Here is a 20,660-nt window from a genome sequence, read left to right on the forward strand (position 1 = left end):
TTAGTTATGTTCAACTGTTTATGGTTTTCAATATCTAATTTATCCACAAATCCGAAAAAAATCTTCATTTTAATTACCAGACAAGCAAAGTGTTAATAATTTCCCCTAGGGATCAATAAAGTATTCTGATTCTGATTAATCCCCAAGGGGTCAATTGCACAGCAAATATGATGGCCAGCTGCTGTTTTACTTCATGAATTAAGTAAAAGGAAGGCAACAACGAATACTATATTTTTCTTCTGTCTGTTATGATGCAAAATGTTCTATTGTTACGGCATTTTAGCAAACTTTTAACCATACCCAATTTTCTTATTATGTTGCAATATTTCCATACACCTTATTTATTTACTTTGTAACCATTCCTAACCTGGCAGATAGGAAAAAAAATTTGACTCGACTTTTTCTTAGCTTCAGTTAAGTTGTCACATAGTGGTACTTGAATCATAAATGGGGTCATAAGTCTGGTAAGGTTTCAACTGCTGTTGTCTGTTTGGAACCTGTAATTAGAGGTCACCACCTCTAACAGTCTTGGTTTCAGTAACCACATAAACTTGATACTCTGTAATCCTTTTTAGCTGCAATTTATATTTGGATGTTGTGTCATGTAGGGCTGCTCGATTATGGCAAAAATGATAATCACGATTAATTTCACTGAAATTGAGATCTCGATTATTTGACGATATTTATTTAACCCTTTAAGACCTACCATAGAACCAAGTCCGCCAGAGCTTATATTATTTTTTTTTACATGCTGTAGTGCCATTTTTGGGAGCATTTCAAGTCGCTATACATCAATACAACTGTTATAGCCCATATTTTAATAATATGTATGCATTAAGTCCATAGTAACTACATTAATTGTAAAAAAGTGCAATAAACTACAAAAAAATTGAAAATCGTTTTTGTTTTGTTTTTTTTTTACATATATTTCTACTTGGGGAAATTTAAGAGGCTTATCCCTCAAAACTTTAAATACAAAAAAGTTGCAAAAAAATAGTTTCCCACCACAGGAAATTTATTTTGAGTGTCTTCATAGTTTTATTTTGGAGATACAGCAATTTTTATATACTGCAGGAAAAACAAAAAACAATCCTATGATGCAAATTTGCAAAGAAAACAGCAGGTGCATCAAAATAAACTATTTCCAGCAGTACAATTCGATTTCCAAGCATCCCAGAAACTATTCAGAAAAGTATAGAGTCAAACGTGACTTATAAAAACACCAGTATAGGCTTTTAAGGCCTACAAGTAAAAAACTACATTTTCCGCGAAAATGACGTCACTTCCGGTTTCGGACAGGAAATGGCGGACATGCGATAGTTCGCGTTGACGTCTTTTTCAATGTGGGAAGTGTTACGAACAGCTGATCGGATGGCAAAGCGTGTTTCTGGAATATTATGTTTTTGTTCCTGCAAGCCCTTTTTATGCAATTTTTGCAAAGCTTTATGTGGAAGGAAACCGTGACCGAGGACAAGCTGATGGCATAAGATGTAAGTACAACTCCTCTGGTTTCATATGCAAAACAAATTATTGCGCTAGCTTACGCGGTTCTGGTTCTACAGGGATTTAAAGGGTTAACAATAACAATGTATTGAATAAAGACTTTAAAAAATAATATAAAATAGTGTGCAAATACTGATAAAAGTGCAAATGTTTGCAATATAAAAAATAAATGAAAAATGTAAACATCTATGTTTAGTGAACTTTGCAGTGTTGCTCTGTGGTGCAGCTACACTGTAGCAAAGTTTACACACTATGTCTACTTGATCCACGTCTGACTCCATAAACCCACAATGTTTCCACACCACTGAAGTTTTTTTTTTTTTTACCTCTCTTTTCAACCAACGGCAGTCACTCTCCTCTCCAAATAACTTCTGCTTAGCTTTCCGAGCTTCCCTGGGGTCCTCTTAATTGTTGTGACGCGTGTTCGAAATGCAGAGAGGTGCGCTCGATTTGCCACACGGAGCAGCGTGAGAGTAAAGCACGAGGGAGGGGCTAATAATCGGCTCAGTCATTTTTAATGATCGTTGAAAGCCCAGATCGTAATCGTGATTAAAATTCGATTAATTGAGCAGCCCTAGTGTCATGTTATGTCATTGAGGTCATTTTTAACATAGTACTCTATTTTAAAATGTGTCATTTATTTGTCATTCTTCTGTTTGGGGTACGAAACAGTACCTGACTATATTTAGTCATTGATCTAAGGCTTTTGATACTCTTTATCGTGACTGTCTTATGAGGCATCTTTTTTTGGTTTTGGTGGCAAATTGTCTCAGCTGTGGTATACAAGCTGTGGGGTCTGATGGCTTACAGTCCAGCCTCATTAGTGTCAACAGAGGTGTGCCACAGGGTTCTATTGTAGTACAACTTTAATACAAAATAGTTAATGACTCAGGTGTAACCTTTAACATCCCAAAGCATATGACACCACTCTCTGTTACCAGAGTTTTATGTACAAAAATCTTTGATTAATCTTAAATTGTTGTCAAGCTAAATGCATGTAGTTTTGTGGAAAGATTGCCAAGCATGCTTTCTGCCTATAAATCCTCCTTGATGCTAACTATTGTCACATTAATTTCTTTTTTTCCATTTATTTCAAACTTTGTCTTGGCAAATTTTCTGGGTGTCTCATGAGTATTTTTTTTCCCCACTGTATACATCTTCACCTACACCAGATCCCAAGACTGTTTGGTCCTTGAAGAGAAGGATGTTAATACTGAAATGGGAAAAATGGCTTGTAATTATTAAGCTGTATGTGGGAGAATCTGTACAAGCTTTTAAAATAAGATGAAATGATTCCTGTTAATAAATTTAAATCCATTTGGTCCATGGTAATCACTGGAACTAATTACCTGAGCTTTTTCAAGTCAAGTCAAGTTGGCTTTATTGTCACTTCAACCATATACAGTTAGTACACAGTGAAGCGAAACAACGTTCCTCCAGGACCAAGGTGCTACATGCAACATAAATTTACAACATAAATTAACAGAAAACACTAAGCTAGCTAACTAAGAGGCCTAGTTAGCTGGCTAGCAGAGACAAGACAGACTGACCTAACATAAATTACAACATAAATTAACAAAATCTAACTATCTAAAGAAGACTTTTTTTCTTTTTTTTTTGTTAACAGACAGCAGACAACAAAGTGCACGTGCAAATGTGCGAACAAGAGCAGCAAAGTGACAGTGTGACAAAAAAACACAACGTAACATAATAATAAGGTTTTGTGATGATGAGTTGAGGTAGTGGAGGAACAGTAAACATTCCTTAGTGTAGCAGCAAAAATTAGGAAGTAAAGAAGTTAGTGCAAAAAGTCCAGTAATAATATTGTGCAAAAGAGCATTTACAGGTTGGTGTGTACGATGGTTTGGTGGTGTAGGTCAGTGTGTTTGCGCTTGTGTTGATTAGTCAGTCCAGTCTCAATGTTTTGAGTAGTTGAGTTAAGCTGAGTGATTTTTGTGTGTGTGTGTGTGTGTGTGTGTTTGTTTATCAGTCCAGTCCCTTTAGCTTATATGTTTCTGTAATGCAATCGGGTTGTGCTTGTGCCTTCCCAATGCATTTCTGGACAGTCATGTGGGTGCTTGTGTCCATGATGTACTTGGGTTGGCATTTCCAGTTATAGCAGAAATTTAGGAGGGAATGTTCTTGTTGTTATGCAGCCACCGCTGAGCGCTGGCTAGGGGGGCTGCTATTGAAAAATACAAGGAAGGGCTTGGTCCTAAGCAAAATATCCCGCAGTATGCCAGAGAAAAAGTCCACCCGGGTGCAGCAGGCAAGATAAGATCTGAGTGTGCGAGGCAGTGATATAGGATAATTGGGTTATACAGGGCGTTGGATGCAGTAGAAGGGTGGCCCTATTGGCACTCTGTCCTGACATATCATACCAGAACTCTCCAGTGATAATTGCTGTCAGAGAGGGTATCCTAACCATTTGCCTGACTTAATACCTCGTTGGATTTGCTTATCTTTGTGTGTACTGATGTATTTTGCTATTTAATATTCAGGCTTGTAACCTGAGTCTAACTTCAGTTAACTTTGACTCCTGTCTATACTGACCTGTATAAGGCTAGCACAGTGGAAGGTAAAGGTCAAGCAGTCCTTGGTTTGGGTGTAATTACACAGACCTATTGTGTATAAGTAGGTACAGATGGACAGAGGCTTGTTTTTCTTGACTTTCAGAGCTACACCTTCAGTTACTCCACACCCCACCAGTGGTGCCCGATGTAATCAGAGAAGCTGGATTCTCTGATTTCTCCGATTTCTTTTTTACTTTCTCTTGTCTTTTGTGGAATGTAGAAATGGTCAAATGCGGCACTGTTTTAATGTCTGGGCCTTACTTCTTGAAACATTAATTTGCATCTTTGTGTGCCATGTTTCCCCAAGTAGCCCCATTTAGCCCCTCTGGAGTGAACCTGATCAACTGTCTGTAATATTACTTAGTGAGGGTTTGCTGGGGTTTTAAGTAAAAAGTGAAACTGTCTATAGCCTAACTTGTGATTACAAGCACCTTAGAAATCATTTGACAAAGATTGTTCAGTGGATAATACAGCAAAATTCACATGCACGTCCAAACACACTGGCAATTTTCCTTCTGTACGGGATGAGTAGTCCTCTTGGGAATTGAGAGAGGAATGGAGCAACAAGTTTGATATGGAGTAATGCATGAGTTTGATGAGTCATTCAGACTGTGTGGGTGTATTGACTTAAGAGATAGTACACCTCAGGTGTACTAAGGTTGAGCAGCTTTTTGGGAAGTGCTGTTCATTGTTGCTGGGCCATGTTTTGTGTGCTACAGTCTACATCTGAATTTGTAATTTGCTAAAATCTCTTTAACCCAGTGTAAATGCTGCACGACTGTATGTGGACAGAGATAGGAAAAACAAAACGGTTCACTAATGTATCCATAGACATGTTCTTAACTTTATGTCCATAATGTTTTAATTTATATTTTATTCCAATTTTATCCATACCAAGTGAAATTAGTTAATGGGAACTATTCTAAACTGACTGGCACATGCCTGCAGTTTACAATTGGCATACGGCGATGCTTTCATTTACATTTGTCTAAAGTGTATTCTGCCACAAAGTGATTCATAATAAGAGAGAGCCACAGAAATAAAGACAGTATTGTTTGAAGTGGCAGCCAGAAAAGAATAGAATACAATAGAATTCAACTTTATTGTCATTGCACATGTCACAGGTACAGGGCAACGATATGCAGTTTGCATCCATCCAGAAGTGCTTTAGCCATGATATAGATATATTACAATATATATTAGCAATAATATAGATATGTAAGTATATTACAGAAATGGGTCTATTACGGTATGTAATATGTACACGGTATGAAGTTTGTTATGAATATGCTATAACTATAAGTATGTACAGGCTGTTGTGAGTACAAGCTATGAACAGGATATATATATGAAAAAAACTATACAGAATATGAAATAATGAGCTTTACAGAAATATGAGATATATACTTATACAGAAATGGGAACTATGCAAGTTGTGAACAGTTATAGAATTAAAAATTATCGTATGATTATTTACACAGAACTATACAGTAGTGCAGTTAAGAGGCTATATAAAGTGCTGGTGGTTGTGAGTGGTGGTTCAGTCCATGTTATTATTGTGTGTTTGAGGGTACGGTTGTCCATTGTGTGTGTGTGTAGGTGGTTGTGGGTGTGTGTATGTCCAGTCCGTGAGTTTAATGTGGGTCAGATGTCAGGAGGCAGAGTTCAGGAGTCTGACAGCTGTGGGGAAGAAGCTGTTCCGGTACCTGGTGGTCTTAGTCCGGAGGCTCCTGTGGCGCCTCCCAGAGGGCAGGAGGGTGAAGAGTCCATGTGATGGGTGACTGGGGTCTTTGATGATTTTCCCAGCCCTTTTCAGACACCGCTTCCTGTAGATGTCCTTTATGGCAGGAAGTCACGACCCTCTGCAACGCCTTCCGGTCCGAGGCAGAGCAGTTCCCGTACCAGACTGTTATACAGTTGGTCAGGATGCTCTTGATGGTGCAGCAATAGAAGTTCACCAGGATGTCTGAGGACAGGTGGTTCTTCCTCAGAGTCCTCAAGAAGAAGAGGCGCTGGTGAGCCTTCTTGACCAGCTTGGAGCAGTTGGTCGTCCAGATGAGATCCTCGGAGCTGTGGACTCCCAGGAACTTGAAGCTGCTCACACGCTCCACAGCCGTCCCCTTAATGTGGATGGGTGGATGTGGGTCAGCATTCCTCCTGTAGTCCACGATGAGCTCCTTGGTCTTCTCGGTGTTAAGCAGCAGGTTGTTTCTGTCGCACCACTCAGCCAGACGATCCACCTCCTCCCTGTAGGCGGCTTCATCGTTGTCACTGATGAGGCCAATCACCGTGGTGTCATCTGCAAACTTAATGATGGTGTTGGAACCATTGGCAGGTCTGCAGTCGTGGGTGAAGAGGGAGGTGGGGGGTGAGGATTTGTCACTTCAAACTTTATTGGGGGAAAAAAATCCACAAGTGAGATTTCTTTCAAGAAATCTAAAAATTAAATATATAGCATGCTCGCAGGGTTAGCGAGTATAACATGTGTATGATATGCTAGCTAAAAATATATATTCTATAGATTATATGTGTGACTATATGTGTTATAGATTAAAACCCTCCTGTAGTTGCCGTTACTTCCACTGGTCCAAACCTCTTTGGCTTAAAGTGCATACTTTGAGTGCTGGTAAATGTTTTTTTGATCTTGTGAATGATGCAGAAAATCATCTTCCTTCCTAAGCAATATCCGACCTGCCACGTGGAGCTTAAATACAAAATCCCTGGTCACTTCAGTCAAGAAGATTGCGTAAGAATATTGATTAAAAAGACAGAAACTTGCTTTCCAAAGTTGTAATTTGCTTTTGACATTTGTCTTTGACATTTGACATTGTTAAGCACTTTACAGGGCTTTGATTAATCAATCTTTAATTTAAACAAATAATGTGGTGTTATCTTGTGACTTGTTCCGACACTGTGCTGTTGAGCTCTCGGTTTCAAAGCCTGCTGTGAAGCTTAAGCTGGGCAGACACTGTGCGATTTTTTTTCAGTCGCGCGATTCAGCTCCTGCTCAAACTGTACGATTGACTCGCAGGGGTTAGAAGTTCATAGGTCACGATGCAGGGTCTCACACTATACGGCCCGATGCTCTGATGCGACCCGAGTGCTCACACTGTGCGTCCATAAAATGAAGGTTATAACAGAAATTCTGTCGCTCTCCCTCTCTGTCTTTCACTCACACAGACACACCACCACCATCAACTTTGCTAAATTGCTAATGAAAAACATTGATCAGGCAGCTGTGATTGAGCAGCAATGTAGATCCAACTATTTTCACGGTTGTTGTGGTCGTGATAATTTTGTGAGGCCACATCGAAAAGGCTCGGATGAGCTTGCCATAGTTCTACAAGTTGTGCCTCCATCGCTTGTGTCCAGATCACACGCTGCACTGCCGTGCTGCGCCGTCTTTTTCGCTGACATTTGTGTTTGCGCGTGCGCAGTGTGAGAAACTGCGGTGACACCCTCACGACGGTCGCGAGGATTTCAAACCTGTTTGAAATCCTCCCGACCAAGCGATTGATGATCGGGAGCTGGTCGTGAGGTGTTAATCGCGTCTCGTTACCCCACGTATACTACACGATGCACGACGCACGGTGAAGGCCAAAATCGGGGCCGATCGCCAAAACGGTCGCACGACTCAAAAATCGGCTCAAAATGGGCCAAAAATCGCACAGTGTAAGCCCAGCATTAAATGTTTCCCGCACTGTTCACCGTTGACATTTTGTCTGATCTGTTTGCAGTGACTAAGGAAGGGGCTTGGCAAACTGTTCTGCAGCATGGAGAAGGAAGACCTCAAGATTGTCAACAAGGGGGAAGAGGAGGAGATGGTATTTTTCATTTCACATATACGCATATTGAAAAAACGACCAGAATTCACGTGATCCTGAAGGATCCAGAATCTAATGTGCCCATCAGTGACTTCTCGATGGCTTGCAATTTCTTCTCACCGCTTACTGAGTGTTTCCCTAATGGTACCATAACCACTCTGGCTGTGAAACTGGAGTCTGTTCCCAGCCTGAACCCCAGTGAGCTCACGCTGCTCGACCCCACCTGCGGTCCAGTCTACAGTGATGACCGCTACGCTTACTTTGTCTTCACTGCTAACTCCTGTGGGACTACCAGAAAGTTACATACTGTGTTACCTAACGTGCCATACTGTGCTCCTGTTTTCTCTTTTTTTTTTTTTTTTTTTTTGTTAAGGAGCTGCAGGGCTACCGTCTGTGTCGTTGGCGGCTGGCCCTGGTGGGCCTCGGGGTGCTGTGTACAGGGGGCTTCCTTCTCCTGGTGCTCTACTGGATGCCAGAATGGTGCGTCAAGTCCACCTGCACTCGTACCACAGCCCGTGATGCCCAAGTGGTGTTGCTGCGCTCCACGGTAGGTAGCAAGTAAAGCAGCAGTGAGTCATTATTATTCAAAAAAGAGAAAAATTATTTACTTAGAAAATAAGTTTTTCTATTTTTTTCTCTCTTTCTTCGTATTAAATGGGTTTTTAATATTTGGTTGGAAAAAATCTAATCAAGAAATTGTGAAAGGAAGTGGTGGATTTTAGAGATTAAACATTTTATCAACAAACTAATCAAAACATATTAAAACAATTTTGGCTTCTTTTTTATTTATTATTTGGTGTTGCCAATTCATGAAAAAAATGGTAAAGACGTAATTAGAAGTAACTATTTCGAAGACTAGTAAATAATAATAATAATAATTAACATTTAATTTTAATATGTGCAGACACAGTTTTGTGCTTTTTCTTTGTTGTTTTTTTTTTGTTGATTTCTGTCTGTCTACATTATTATTAGGGCCCGAGCACTAAAAGTGCGAAGGCCCTTTTTTATCTGCTCCGTTTCTTCTTATTATTATTATTCAGGCAAAACAAGGGCCTTTTTGAGGGCCTAAACATGCTCAAAAACTCATGAAATTTTGCACACATGCCAGGTCTGGTGAAAAATTTTGTATTTTAATGGTTTTACATATGAGCACTGGGAAATGGCTCTACAGCGCCACCTATGCCTTGTTAAATGCAGCCCTACGACCACATCATTTCAGCTACATGTATGAAATTTGACACACCTGTGTACCATGCCAAGACGAACAAAAAAGTCTGTGGGCACATTGACGCAAACCCAACAGGAAGTCCGGCATTTGGACGTGAAGGTGACATTTTGGCTCTAATTTTGCCATTTCCATGCCTCGAACTTTTTCGAACTCCTCCTTGGGATTTGGTCGTATAAGCTTCATCTTTGGACAGTGTCAACTACACACCTGGGCCATGTTAAATTGCGGAGCTTTTGAGTTTTCGTGATATGGTGAGGCCGTGGCGCCACGGCGAATTTCGATGACTCGCCATGAAAATCTTATAGCCTCTCATTCTGTCATACATTGTCCGTTCTGGACCAAAGGGCACACATATGAGCCTCCACCCCTGAACATATTTCAACTGCCACATTTGACATCAAGGACAGCGCCACCTAGTGGGAACAGGAAATGTCATGTTTTACACTTTGGGGTACAGTATTGTGATGGGTGACATCTGCAGCCTCAAATTTCTCCTGGAAAGCCTTAAGGAGTTGGTCTTGGGTTACAGTGAAAACTGGGTGTGACCCCGAGAGCATGGCGAACTTTGATGTCTCACCACGAAGAAACAAATTAGTATAACTCAATGAAATCCAGTCTGATCAGCACCAGACATGATGTCATACCTGCCCTGAATAGATTGATATTCCCATTGTCAGGAATACGCAGTGCGCCACCTAGTGGCAACAGGAAATGTCATGTGTACTTTGTTGTACTGATTTTCACAGGTTCATCGTGGACACCTCAAAAGCGGTGAATATCACCATCAGTCCCTCGTGATGCTTCAGTGCGAAAACTGTGACTTTAAACTCAACGGCGCACCCTGGTGGCAGCGCGGTTCACCATTAACAATGAAGTGGCTTTTGAAGGGCTTGGAAAGTTTAAAAAGTCTTGAAATTTGGCCCACACCTCCAATGTGATGAATGCTTTGTTGTTATGTGATCACTTTCCTTGAATAGCGCAAAATGGCTCCACAGCGCCCCCTACAAAATTTCAAATCATCAGCCCCTGCTCTGTGTTTTATCTATGAGTCTGAAACTTGATAAGCTTGTAGAAGATATCAAGATGTAAAAAAAAGTCTCTTGGAGCAATATCCCAAATCCAACAGAAAGTCAACCATTTTAAGATGAATGTGTAATTTTCGCGACATTTTCACCTCTTTTCAGGCTCCGTACTTTGACGAACTCCTCCAAAGATTTTCATCAGATTGACGTGATCTGCAGTGCGTGGAATCTGAAGACCTTCGTGATGTTAAATTGCGAAGCTTTTTACGTTGAGGGAAACGGGGTGGTCATTACGGCACGTGGAGTTTCAAACACTCGCCAAAAAGCAGTAATCTGCTGTCACTCAAAAACACAATGTCCAATCTCACACAAAGGTCGCAGGCATGATGAGACTCGAGCTCAGAAATAGTTGTTGTTATGCCATTTGTCAGTAATGTTTAGAGCGCCACCTAGTGGGACGACTATAATCATGATCGAATGAGTTGAAATGTTAGCTGGTGGTTAAATGCATGAATTCCATCAATTTGACATCAGATCGGACGTGCTGGTTGTAGGTGTTGGGCGTGGCTCGACGTGCCGGGGTGCGAGGGCCCTCATAACGCTGCTTGCAGCTTTAATTATTATTATTATTATTATTATTATTATTATTATTATTATTATTATTATTTTAATAAAAAATTTCACATCTGTATTTTTCCGTTATATTAATGGAAATATAGTTATGAGCTCTCACCCCACTTCCCAGTGACTAAAAATGGAGACTGACATATAGAATAATGTTGTTCCTCCTCATAAACGTTGCACTTAATAGGGGGAAATTTGTTGTTACTTAATGAAGCTTCTCAGAAATTCACTAGATTAACTTTGTTTGGGTGGTTTAGGATGAGTTCCGGCGCTGGTTCCTGGCCAGGGTGCGAGTGATGCTTGCCCCAGGGAGAAACCCCTTCCACAGCCTGGAGACCCAGACCACCTCCCCCTCCTCCCCTTCCTCTCCTTCCTCCCTCTCCTACCCCTTCTCCTCCTCTGCTTCCCCACCTCAGGCCAACGGACACACCATTCATCCCTCCGATGGCAGCCCTGCTCAGGAGCTCATCAGGAAATTTGCAGACTACCAGCCCACGCAGGTAGGCACAACACTTGTCTCAACATAAATCTGTAGTATAAATTGGAAATGCATTAAGCACATGAATGAATGTGACTGTCGTTTTTCAAAGTTCATAGAAGGGTTGTTTTATGGACAACAATACAAATATGATTACTTTTGCCAAATAAATCTGTCTCTTATTTTGGTCCCTTTGCTCTTTTTTCCCCTCAGATTCGCTACTTTACCTTTCATAGCACAAAGTATTATTGGAACGACGAGAAGCAGAACTTTGAGGTTTTAACGTAAGCATTCTTTTATAATTATATAACTTTTAATTTTCACTGCAGAATCCTCTTAAGTAAACTCTTCAAAGGTTGCACACAGCAGTAATGACAAGTAAATATATGTCTCTTGCTCTGTATGTTGACTAACAAAAAAAACTTGAGGGGGAGAAGATTTTCATTTTATAGCAACTTGCATGCTTGTTTTGCTTTTGCTGTTGCGGTTATGTGGAATTAAAGTATCTCCTCCAATGTTCCTATTACAGTGGCCTGGAGGATCTGCAGGTCAGCTGCTCCACCCTCCACTCGGAGCACAGCACAGGCCTGACTATGAACCAGCAGGAGTACAGGTAACATTCAATCAAAAGACAAAGTCACTCAAGTTTGTACGGCACTGTAGGTGCAAGGAGTTGTTGTTGTTCAGTTGTTGGGGTTAAAAACTATAAGCCCTGATATTGTAACTGGAGTTAATGAACAGTGGAGGAGGAATATCCACAGTCTTTGGTATTTACACACAAACTAAATACAATTTTTCTTCCTGTCTTTTAGGAGACTGTTCTTCGGAGTGAATGAAATTGCAGTGAAAGTGCCTTCTGTTTTCAAGCTGCTTATCAAAGAGGTAAAAGCAAAGTTTGAGTTTCTGTATGCAGCATGAATTTGTGTGTGAGACATCTTTTCATCTTGTGGGTTTATTGACACCTTGCACCAAATATTAGTGAATTAGTTTATTGTGTGGCACACGTATAATAATTTGAGAACAGAAATCCTTTTCTTCTGTCAGAACAGAGTCGTGCTTATGTACTGCTGTCTTGCTACTTTTTCATGTTAATGCGATTCGCTGAAGTAGGTTGTTAATCATTTCAGCGTATGATGAATGAAACGGTGTTTTAAATTTTTCTTTTATTTATTTTTTTTATTTAAGGAAATTGTACTGGTTCAACATTTTCAAATATTTCTGTTTTCTTGTGATTTCTGGATCTTTCTCCGTTTTTCTCTCTTTGTTTTGTTTTGTTTTGTTTTATTTGACCTCTTTGCTTGCCATACCGATTCCTCTCTAAATCCTTCTGCAGGTCCTCAACCCTTTCTACATCTTCCAGCTCTTCAGTGTGATCCTGTGGAGTGCCGATGAGTATTACTACTATGCTGCGGCCATTGTTTTAATGTCGGTCATATCCATAGCTACCTCTTTGTACACCATCAAAAAGGTGAGCTCTACAACATCATGAGATTGAATTGAACTCGTATTTCTGTCAGGAGCAATTTAAAGTCAGTGGATTGAAAATTAGTTCACTTTGTTTTTCTGTAATACTTAGATTTTGTTTAATGAAGCTAAATTTTAGCACAGAGATCTATTAATACAGAATTAATCAGCAAATGTGTGAAAGAAGAAACAGGTTGATTCTTTTTTTCTAATATAAACACTTGTTTTGAAAATCTTCAGCATCCTTGGAATAACTTAAACTATTCAAGTATTTATGTCATATCAGCCACTGATAACGTGTCCTTAGATTTACTTATTGTATCATTATGTCAAAACACAATGATGACGGCTTACTTAGCTTTTGCTTTTTTCCCACCTCATTAGCAATGGGGCCTAAGCCCGGTTTGTCCAGCTGTGTTTTTGCCTGATGGCGTTCCCACGATTGTTTTTGTTTTCAGTCTCAGATAAACGTCTTTAAAGGCTGACTCATTTATATGGAACATTACATTAAGTACCACAGAATCAGACGACTGCCTGTTGAAGACCTTTTTCCCTTCTTATTTCCTTCTACCATTATGATTTATACCAGTGACTAAACTGAGTATCTAATCTAGCGTTTTCAGGCCAACGCATGCACGTGGTTTACTGGCTCATGGTTGACTAACTCAAACGAAAACATCCTTGCAATTCACAGATGTTCATGGGAATTAAAAAGGTTTTTTAATCATTGTTATTTTTCTTCTCTTTCTCCAGCAATACGTCATGCTTCATGACATGGTGGCAGCTCACAGTATTGTTCGTGTGTCCGTATGCCGAGCCAATAATGGTTTGTAAAACTTTTTCTTTGATTTTATCTTTTGTTTGAGATTCAAAAATTATTTTCATAGGAAAAATGCATCAGGTATTCTATATTCAGCTAGTTTCAAAAAGGGATTTCCAATCCAAATCTGACAACGGGGATTTTTCTGCATTTATGCCGAGCCAGACCCTGCACTGGCTGCCCTCTAAATGTCCTCTGCTGTGAAACACTGCAACGTTAGAGTCTATATGACAATAAGGATGGACAGTTTGGTCTGTTATTCTGCACAAAAGGTTCTGTTTGTGTTTGCAGAAGTGATGACAATACCATCACAATCTCAAAATGCATGTCATTAGTTGTCCAAAGGAGGGTGGTTGAACTTGGGTTTAGAGTTGTCAGACATAGCTGTAGGGGCACATAAACTGTAAGGTACTGCTTATGATGCCTCAGCTTTTTCCACTGCTGCGTAGAGAGGCATTATTAATGAGAGAAGTGCTGAACAAGACTATGAGGCTCTTAAACACAAAATATCTCTGTGGCGGGGCTGCTGCCAGTGCTGCTGCAGGAGAGGCGGACACACCTGCACGGCATCTGCAACTCTGTGCTGACTGACTGTTGTTGTTGTTGTGTGTGTCTGTAAAGGACGACAACAATATGTTGAAAAGAATGAGCGAGTGGTCGGGTCTGCCTTGGGTTTATTACAATCTCCTCATCCCTGTTGCCTTTCATGTCCACTGTCTACACTTGGAATACATTTCTCACCTCTCCTGTTTTAGGTATGATGTCTGTATCTGATTGCACACATTCACTCACTTTGTTTCTACCACATATTTACTGGCAGATATCGAGGAAATTTTGTCTACTGATCTGGTGCCCGGTGACGTGATAGTCATCCCCAGCAATGGGACCATCATGCCATGTGACGCCGTGTTGGTCAGTGGCACCTGTATCGTCAATGAAAGCATGCTTACAGGTTGGTAGAGAAGCGCATGTAAAGACTTGTTTCTTCAAATTTTATTTCTTTGCAAGTTCCAGTCTGGTTTTCCTCTTATGTATTTCTGGACGCAGTGCTAATGTCTTTTAATCCTCATTAGGTGAGAGCGTTCCAGTGACAAAGACCAACCTCCCAAACCCAGTGCCAGGGGACAGGGGGGAGGAGGCTGGTAGTGCCTACAACACAGAGGAGCATAAGAGACACACACTCTTCTGTGGCACCAATGTCATCCAGACCCGCTTCTACACAGGCGAACTGGTCAAGGCTGTAGTGGTGCGCACAGGTTAGTTTGGGGGTCTGGATTCAAGTGCTTTAATGATTAATGTGATTGTAATAATCCAGATCTTTTAAAATGAAATGGGGTACTGTTACAGTATAACAGTGAGATTTAGCCTATATGGAGCGATCGTGGCTCAAGAGTTGGCAGTTCGTCTTGTAATCGGAAGGTTGCTGGTTCGAGCTCCGACAGTCTCGGTCGTTGTGTCCTTGGGCAAGACACTTCACCCGTTGCCTACTGGTGGTGGTCAGAGACCCCGGTGGCGCCAGTGTCCGGCAGCCTCGCCTCTGTCAGTGCGCCCCAGGGCAGCTGTGGCTACAATGTAGCTGCCATCACCAGTGTGTGAATGTGTGTGTGAATGGGTGGATGACTGAATGTGTAAAGCGCTTTGGGGTCCATAGGGACTAAGTAAAGCACTACACAAATACAGGACATTTACCATATGTTTAGGTTAGTGACATAGTCTCTAATGAAATCCTTTACTTTACTGCAAAGTGGGAGCTTGATAAAGTTGGCTGGAATAAAATGGTTTGTCAATTTAGAACAACAAGCTTGCTGTTTGATCTATAAAAGTTCGTTTGGTCAGAACATTTTGCCTCAGTTCAAATGACAGAATGAAAGAAAGTAAGGGCCTGTCTCAATATGCGTACTTGCGTTCTCGTGTACTCGTGATACGTCATCAGTCGGAGAGCAAGCACTGTTCCAATTCAAAGTACGCATCAAGCCGAGAACGCGAAAAATTCTCGGATGTGTTCTCGCTCCGCCCGTTTTATCGCGCATGCATCGGTGGTGACTTGTGTGGACTTGGTACAGCTAAATATCCCAGAATGCATTTCGTCCAAAACGCAGCAATGGCGGACGAGCGCAGCTAAAAACTTTTAAATATTACTCTTTCTGGGTCACAAAATAAACTTTTAAGTTATTTTCAAGCGAGAATGTAGCTGTGTAAACTTCAAATATCTGCTCGATTTATCAAGATATTATATATTTCCAAACGTGCTCTGACTTTTTCGGAGACGTCTGTGACCCGCCAGCTCCACAGCAGACCGCGAGGTCGAGGATCACTAGAGCCGGCGAGAACAGCGGACTCCCGGCACATCGTTTTCAACCCCCCCCGCGGTCTTTTCGTTACTCAGGTTAAACAAACCCCAGCAGCTGTCTATTGTATTGAGTGTCCACTAAAATAAAAATAAAAACATTCTAACATCTCACCTGCTTGTTTTTATTAAGGCACACATGTACACTATTTTTATTAATAGAGATTTCGCTACTGAGGTTAAACATTATATATAAGTCACTTCGTTCACTTCTAAATGTTAATGTTTGGTTTATTTCAGTGTTTTATTTGTTCCTGAGTAAACCGGTTTGGCTGTGATTAAAGTTAAGCTTCATAACATATTACTCACAGTTAAATTAAGAGGGGGATGGCAAGTCCGGACTCGCGGAGAACGCGAGCATGGACTCGCGTACTTGAGAATTGAGAAAGGGCCTAAGACTTAAAAATGACCAAAGATTCCTTTTCTTCACTCAGGTTTCAGCACAGCTAAAGGCCAGCTGGTGCGCTCCATCCTTTATCCCAAACCCACCGACTTCAAGCTGTACCGCGATGCCTACCTCTTCCTGTTGTGTCTGGTGGCTGTGGCTGGAATCGGCTTTGTTTACTCCATTGTACTCAGTATCATGAACGAGGTAATGCAGAAAGTTAAAGGAGAATGATCGGTCTCCTCTTTCAGTTTTTCTTTTTCTCCAAAAAATCTTGTAAGATGATTACGTTTTCAGATGGTTTCCCTTTTTAATGCAATACAATTTAATAGGGTTGGTTGAAATGCCTGAGGCAGCTGTTCTAAGAGTGAGTCATCCTCTGTGGCCAGTAGAAACAAATATTTTGTTCTCCAGAAAACTGACAGTCTTCTCATACATTTGTGTATCTCTTAGCACTGAAGAACATGGGCTCATTGTGAGTTGTCGAGAATCAGGGTTGTCAAACATGCAAACGTCTGCAGTTTTTTGTTTGTTTGTTAGGTGCCAGCTAAGACCATCATCATTGAGTCCCTGGACATTGTCACCATAACAGTACCACCGGCGCTGCCAGCGGCTATGACAGCCGGCATTGTGTATGCACAGCGACGCCTAAAACGTATTGGCATTTTCTGCATCAGCCCACAGAGAATTAATATCTGCGGCCAGATCAATCTGGTGTGCTTTGACAAAGTGAGTCTCTAATTTATTCAGATTATCAGTTGTAAAAGACGGTGCTTAAGTCACTCTGTAGAATTTTAGTGCCATGTCATATGTAGAAGCAACTGGTAGCAAAGATCACCCCGTGTTGATTCAGTTGAATTTCATTATCTTTTATCTTTAAAGACTGGAACTCTGACAGAAGATGGGTTAGACCTGTGGGGAGTCCAGAGGGTTGAGAATGGCAGGTAAGATGCTCTGTGCCCTAAATTAGTAAACGTGAGCCTATTTTACTGCATGTTGTAGCCTAAAGGAACTAAAAATCTGAAGGTGTCATTTATTTCAGCCACTGATAAACTGTTAAAAAGAGCTTAGAATATACTGGAGTGTATCTGTGTAACATTTCATATCCCTCTAAATCAGGGATGTCAGACTCATCAGAACAGTAAAACTCTGATAAATGTGTAAAATTCAGTAACTACAAAATATAAAGTTTTCATTTCATTTTTCAAAGATTTCCAGTGGGCTGGAGTGGAGTCTTTGCTGGGCTGATTCTGGCTCCCAGACCTTATGTTTGACACAGTTGCTGTAAATGCACAAATTACACTGAGGATCTGGGGTGTTAACATTAAATTACATAGACATTTACTAGTCTTTTAATCAACTCGGATGTGTTGTTCCTGTCATGGTTGTTTCAAACAGCTCAGAAGAAATTTGGATACGAGCAGAAACCAAGAAATCTGCTTGTCTCTGAGATTCCCAGTGATGCCTAAAACTGATCATGCATTGTAATAAGCAGTGGCTGGATGATATGTCTTTTTTCTAGTACTAAGGTTATCGTTAGAAAACTGAATTGTAATAGCTCTGAATTTTAAAGGCCTAATCATCTATTTACCAGATAGATTAAAAGTTTTTATCTTCCAAATGCTCATTTCTCAATCAATTTCTTGCACGATCAGATATCCTCGTGTTGGTGTTGTTCCCACATCATCATAATAAATGTTGTTCCAGGTTCAACATTGCAAGTGACCAATCACATTGTTGTGACGTCATACTGTTGCGACTTCGGAAAAAAAACGCCGTAAAAAGAAAAGTACTTAACTTGCGAGAAACCACCTCTGTCCTGCGATCCAGCGATTTGAATTCTTTGCATTTCAGGATGCTGTTCTTTAATGAACGGTAAGCATTATACATATTGTTCTTGCAACATTGGAATTTCATAATTGAACGAATCGCTTGGCTTGCAGAAGTGTTATGTCGCAAGAAGGTGATTGGTCACTTGCAATGTTGAACCTGGAACAACATTTATTATGATGATGTGGGAACAACACCAACACGAGGATATCAGATCATCCCAATTTCTTATGACTCCCACAATGTAGTTAAAGGAGTATAATTTAATCTCTCTTCACCGCCCACTTCTTCTGCTTCTCCAGCTTCCACCTGTCAGAAGAAAATGCCTACAAGGAAAATCTTGTCAAGTCCCAGTTTGTGGCTTGCATGGCCACATGCCACTCACTTACCAAAATAGAAGGCCAGCTGTCTGGGGACCCGCTGGACCTCAAAATGTTTGAGGCTACAGGCTGGGTGAGTTCATCTGTATCTATCCATGAGCTAAATGTCTGTAAGGGCAGGCTAGAGTTATGAGACTCATGAATCCATTTTGTGATGCAGTGTCCCCTTTATTCTCCCTTCTGTCAGTATTTAGGCTGGATACAATTTTGCTAAACTGGGCATTATCACATTATTGCTTTATAACCTGCCACAAAAACATCTGCATGATTCCAATCATGTTGATGGCTCGAGATTAGAAAGGTCCTCTTCTTTTGTACTAATCTAGTGTACGAGTTTTAGATTATATACAAAAGCTGCGCTGTTCTGATTTTTAGTCTGTCTTTGGCATGTCTGGATAAGATTATTCAAAGTAAATGTTACCTCTGCCTAAAAGACATGTAAGCATTATTTCAATGTCTTAATGTTGCACATCTAAAAAGCTTCTTGGTATGAAATGTAAACATTTACTTATATTTACCTGCCCAGATCCTGGAAGAGGCTACCGAGGAGGAAACGTCTCTTCATAATCGTATCATGCCCACTGTCGTTCGACCGCCTAAGCAGCTGTTGCCCCCGGAGCCTGCTGTAACACCAGAGCAGGACATGGTATGTACAGCAACCCGGTTGTTAGCAGGACACCACAGGCCTTCAGAGTCTAGAAAAAGTATAAAATTATATGAATATATCTGTCCAGCATCTAAACGTGCATTTTTTTTGTGCGTGTGTCCATGTTATTATAACATTAAAAAGAACAGTGTATTTTTACTCTTAATGACTGGTTTATTTGTTGTTGTGTGTTTTTGTTTTTGTTTTTATAGGAACTCTATGAGCTCTCGGTAAGTAGTAGTTGTATTTCTTTTCATGCCTGTCAAAGTTAACTGTTCATTTCATTTTATTTTTAAAAAGAGTAATTTAGTAATGTGAGTATTTGTGTTTTATTCATTTCTATAGTGCCTTTTTGTATAACTGGTATACTTTTAACTCGATTTTAGCATTTCATCTTTCTCTTTCTAATAAACAAATAATTTTATTTTGTTTGTCTTTACGTGTGCATATGCAGGCAGCCTATGAGATTGGTATTGTGCGCCAGTTCCCTTTTTCTTCAGCGCTCCAGAGAATGAGTGTAGTAGCTCGTCTCCTCGGGGAGAAACGTATGGATGCCTACATGAAAGGTGCACCAGAGGTTGTGACTAGTCTCTGCAGAAGAGAGACGGGTGAGGTGTCCAAAATGTAGAGATGTGCATGTTGTCTTACAATTTGTTTTATTTTTTCTTTTATACATTTTTCTACAAATGTATCTTTGACCTGGTATATCAATGATTTTGTCCCAAAAGTAGATTCTGTTCATCTGGAAACTGTTTTCTGATGAGCAGAATCAACTTTTTGGGACTTTCTTCCCTGGATGATTGAGCATACTTCAAGATAATGATTTTGTTGCTCCAAAATTAGTATTTAGTGTTGTTGTTAGTGTTGGTGCTTGCACTGTGAATCTATAAATCTTGGGTTTCTGTCTTCTTTTCTTGCTGTTTGTTACTGATGAATCACTGATCGGCTCTCTTGTTATTGTATTCATTTCTTTGCAGTGCCAGAAAACTTTGCAGCGGTTTTGGAAGGCTACACGAAGCAGGGTTTCAGAGTCATTGCTCTCGCTCATCGGCGGCTCGAATCAAAACTTACTTGGCACAAGGTCCAGAACATCAACAGGTAGTGTACTTTGCATTGATGTAATACATGCATTCTGTGATCTGAATAAGAAAATAAAGGGAAGTGGCTCTGTGTGGAACAAAAAAATATTTTAATGAGAGATAATTTACTGGGAAGAAATGTATGTTTAATATGGGGATTTTGTTAGACACAAACACATTCATATGTCTTTCGTTGAATTAGGGATCACATAGAAGCAAACATGGAGTTCCTGGGTCTCATCATCATGCAGAACAAGCTGAAGCCAGAAACTCCAGGGGTGCTGCAGGACCTTCATCAGGCCAACATTCGCACAGTCATGGTTACTGGTGAGAACATGCTGGTATTTTCCATCATTGCATAACAAATGAGAGGTCACAGGTATGCCAGCAATAGTTTACTCTGCGTGTATACTTTAACCAGCTGTTCCTGTCTAGACTCACTATACTTGGCTGTGAA

General features: G+C 40.5%; 1 protein-coding gene across 2 annotated transcripts in view; it reads left to right on the forward strand.

Moving 5' to 3' along the window:
- atp13a3 (ATPase 13A3) overlaps nucleotides 1-20,660 on the forward strand; it is a 38,832-nt gene that overhangs the window by 10,548 nt on the left and 7,624 nt on the right. For both annotated transcript variants that reach the window (XM_040031913.1, XM_040031920.1), the window contains exons 3-21: nucleotides 7,814-7,900; nucleotides 8,274-8,447; nucleotides 11,032-11,274; nucleotides 11,466-11,536; nucleotides 11,782-11,865; nucleotides 12,065-12,134; nucleotides 12,586-12,720; nucleotides 13,470-13,542; nucleotides 14,357-14,488; nucleotides 14,610-14,792; nucleotides 16,318-16,475; nucleotides 16,809-16,997; nucleotides 17,151-17,212; nucleotides 18,401-18,551; nucleotides 19,005-19,124; nucleotides 19,337-19,354; nucleotides 19,579-19,732; nucleotides 20,102-20,222; nucleotides 20,406-20,530. In XM_040031913.1, the coding sequence (XP_039887847.1) occupies nucleotides 7,850-7,900; nucleotides 8,274-8,447; nucleotides 11,032-11,274; nucleotides 11,466-11,536; nucleotides 11,782-11,865; nucleotides 12,065-12,134; nucleotides 12,586-12,720; nucleotides 13,470-13,542; nucleotides 14,357-14,488; nucleotides 14,610-14,792; nucleotides 16,318-16,475; nucleotides 16,809-16,997; nucleotides 17,151-17,212; nucleotides 18,401-18,551; nucleotides 19,005-19,124; nucleotides 19,337-19,354; nucleotides 19,579-19,732; nucleotides 20,102-20,222; nucleotides 20,406-20,530 (2,314 nt within the window). In that variant the 5' untranslated portion in view covers nucleotides 7,814-7,849. The remainder of the gene's footprint in view (nucleotides 1-7,813; nucleotides 7,901-8,273; nucleotides 8,448-11,031; nucleotides 11,275-11,465; nucleotides 11,537-11,781; nucleotides 11,866-12,064; nucleotides 12,135-12,585; nucleotides 12,721-13,469; nucleotides 13,543-14,356; nucleotides 14,489-14,609; nucleotides 14,793-16,317; nucleotides 16,476-16,808; nucleotides 16,998-17,150; nucleotides 17,213-18,400; nucleotides 18,552-19,004; nucleotides 19,125-19,336; nucleotides 19,355-19,578; nucleotides 19,733-20,101; nucleotides 20,223-20,405; nucleotides 20,531-20,660) is intronic.

This window comes from Simochromis diagramma, unplaced genomic scaffold, assembly GCF_900408965.1.
Source record: "Simochromis diagramma unplaced genomic scaffold, fSimDia1.1 OVJJ01000334.1, whole genome shotgun sequence".
Lineage (NCBI taxonomy): Eukaryota > Metazoa > Chordata > Actinopteri > Cichliformes > Cichlidae > Simochromis > Simochromis diagramma.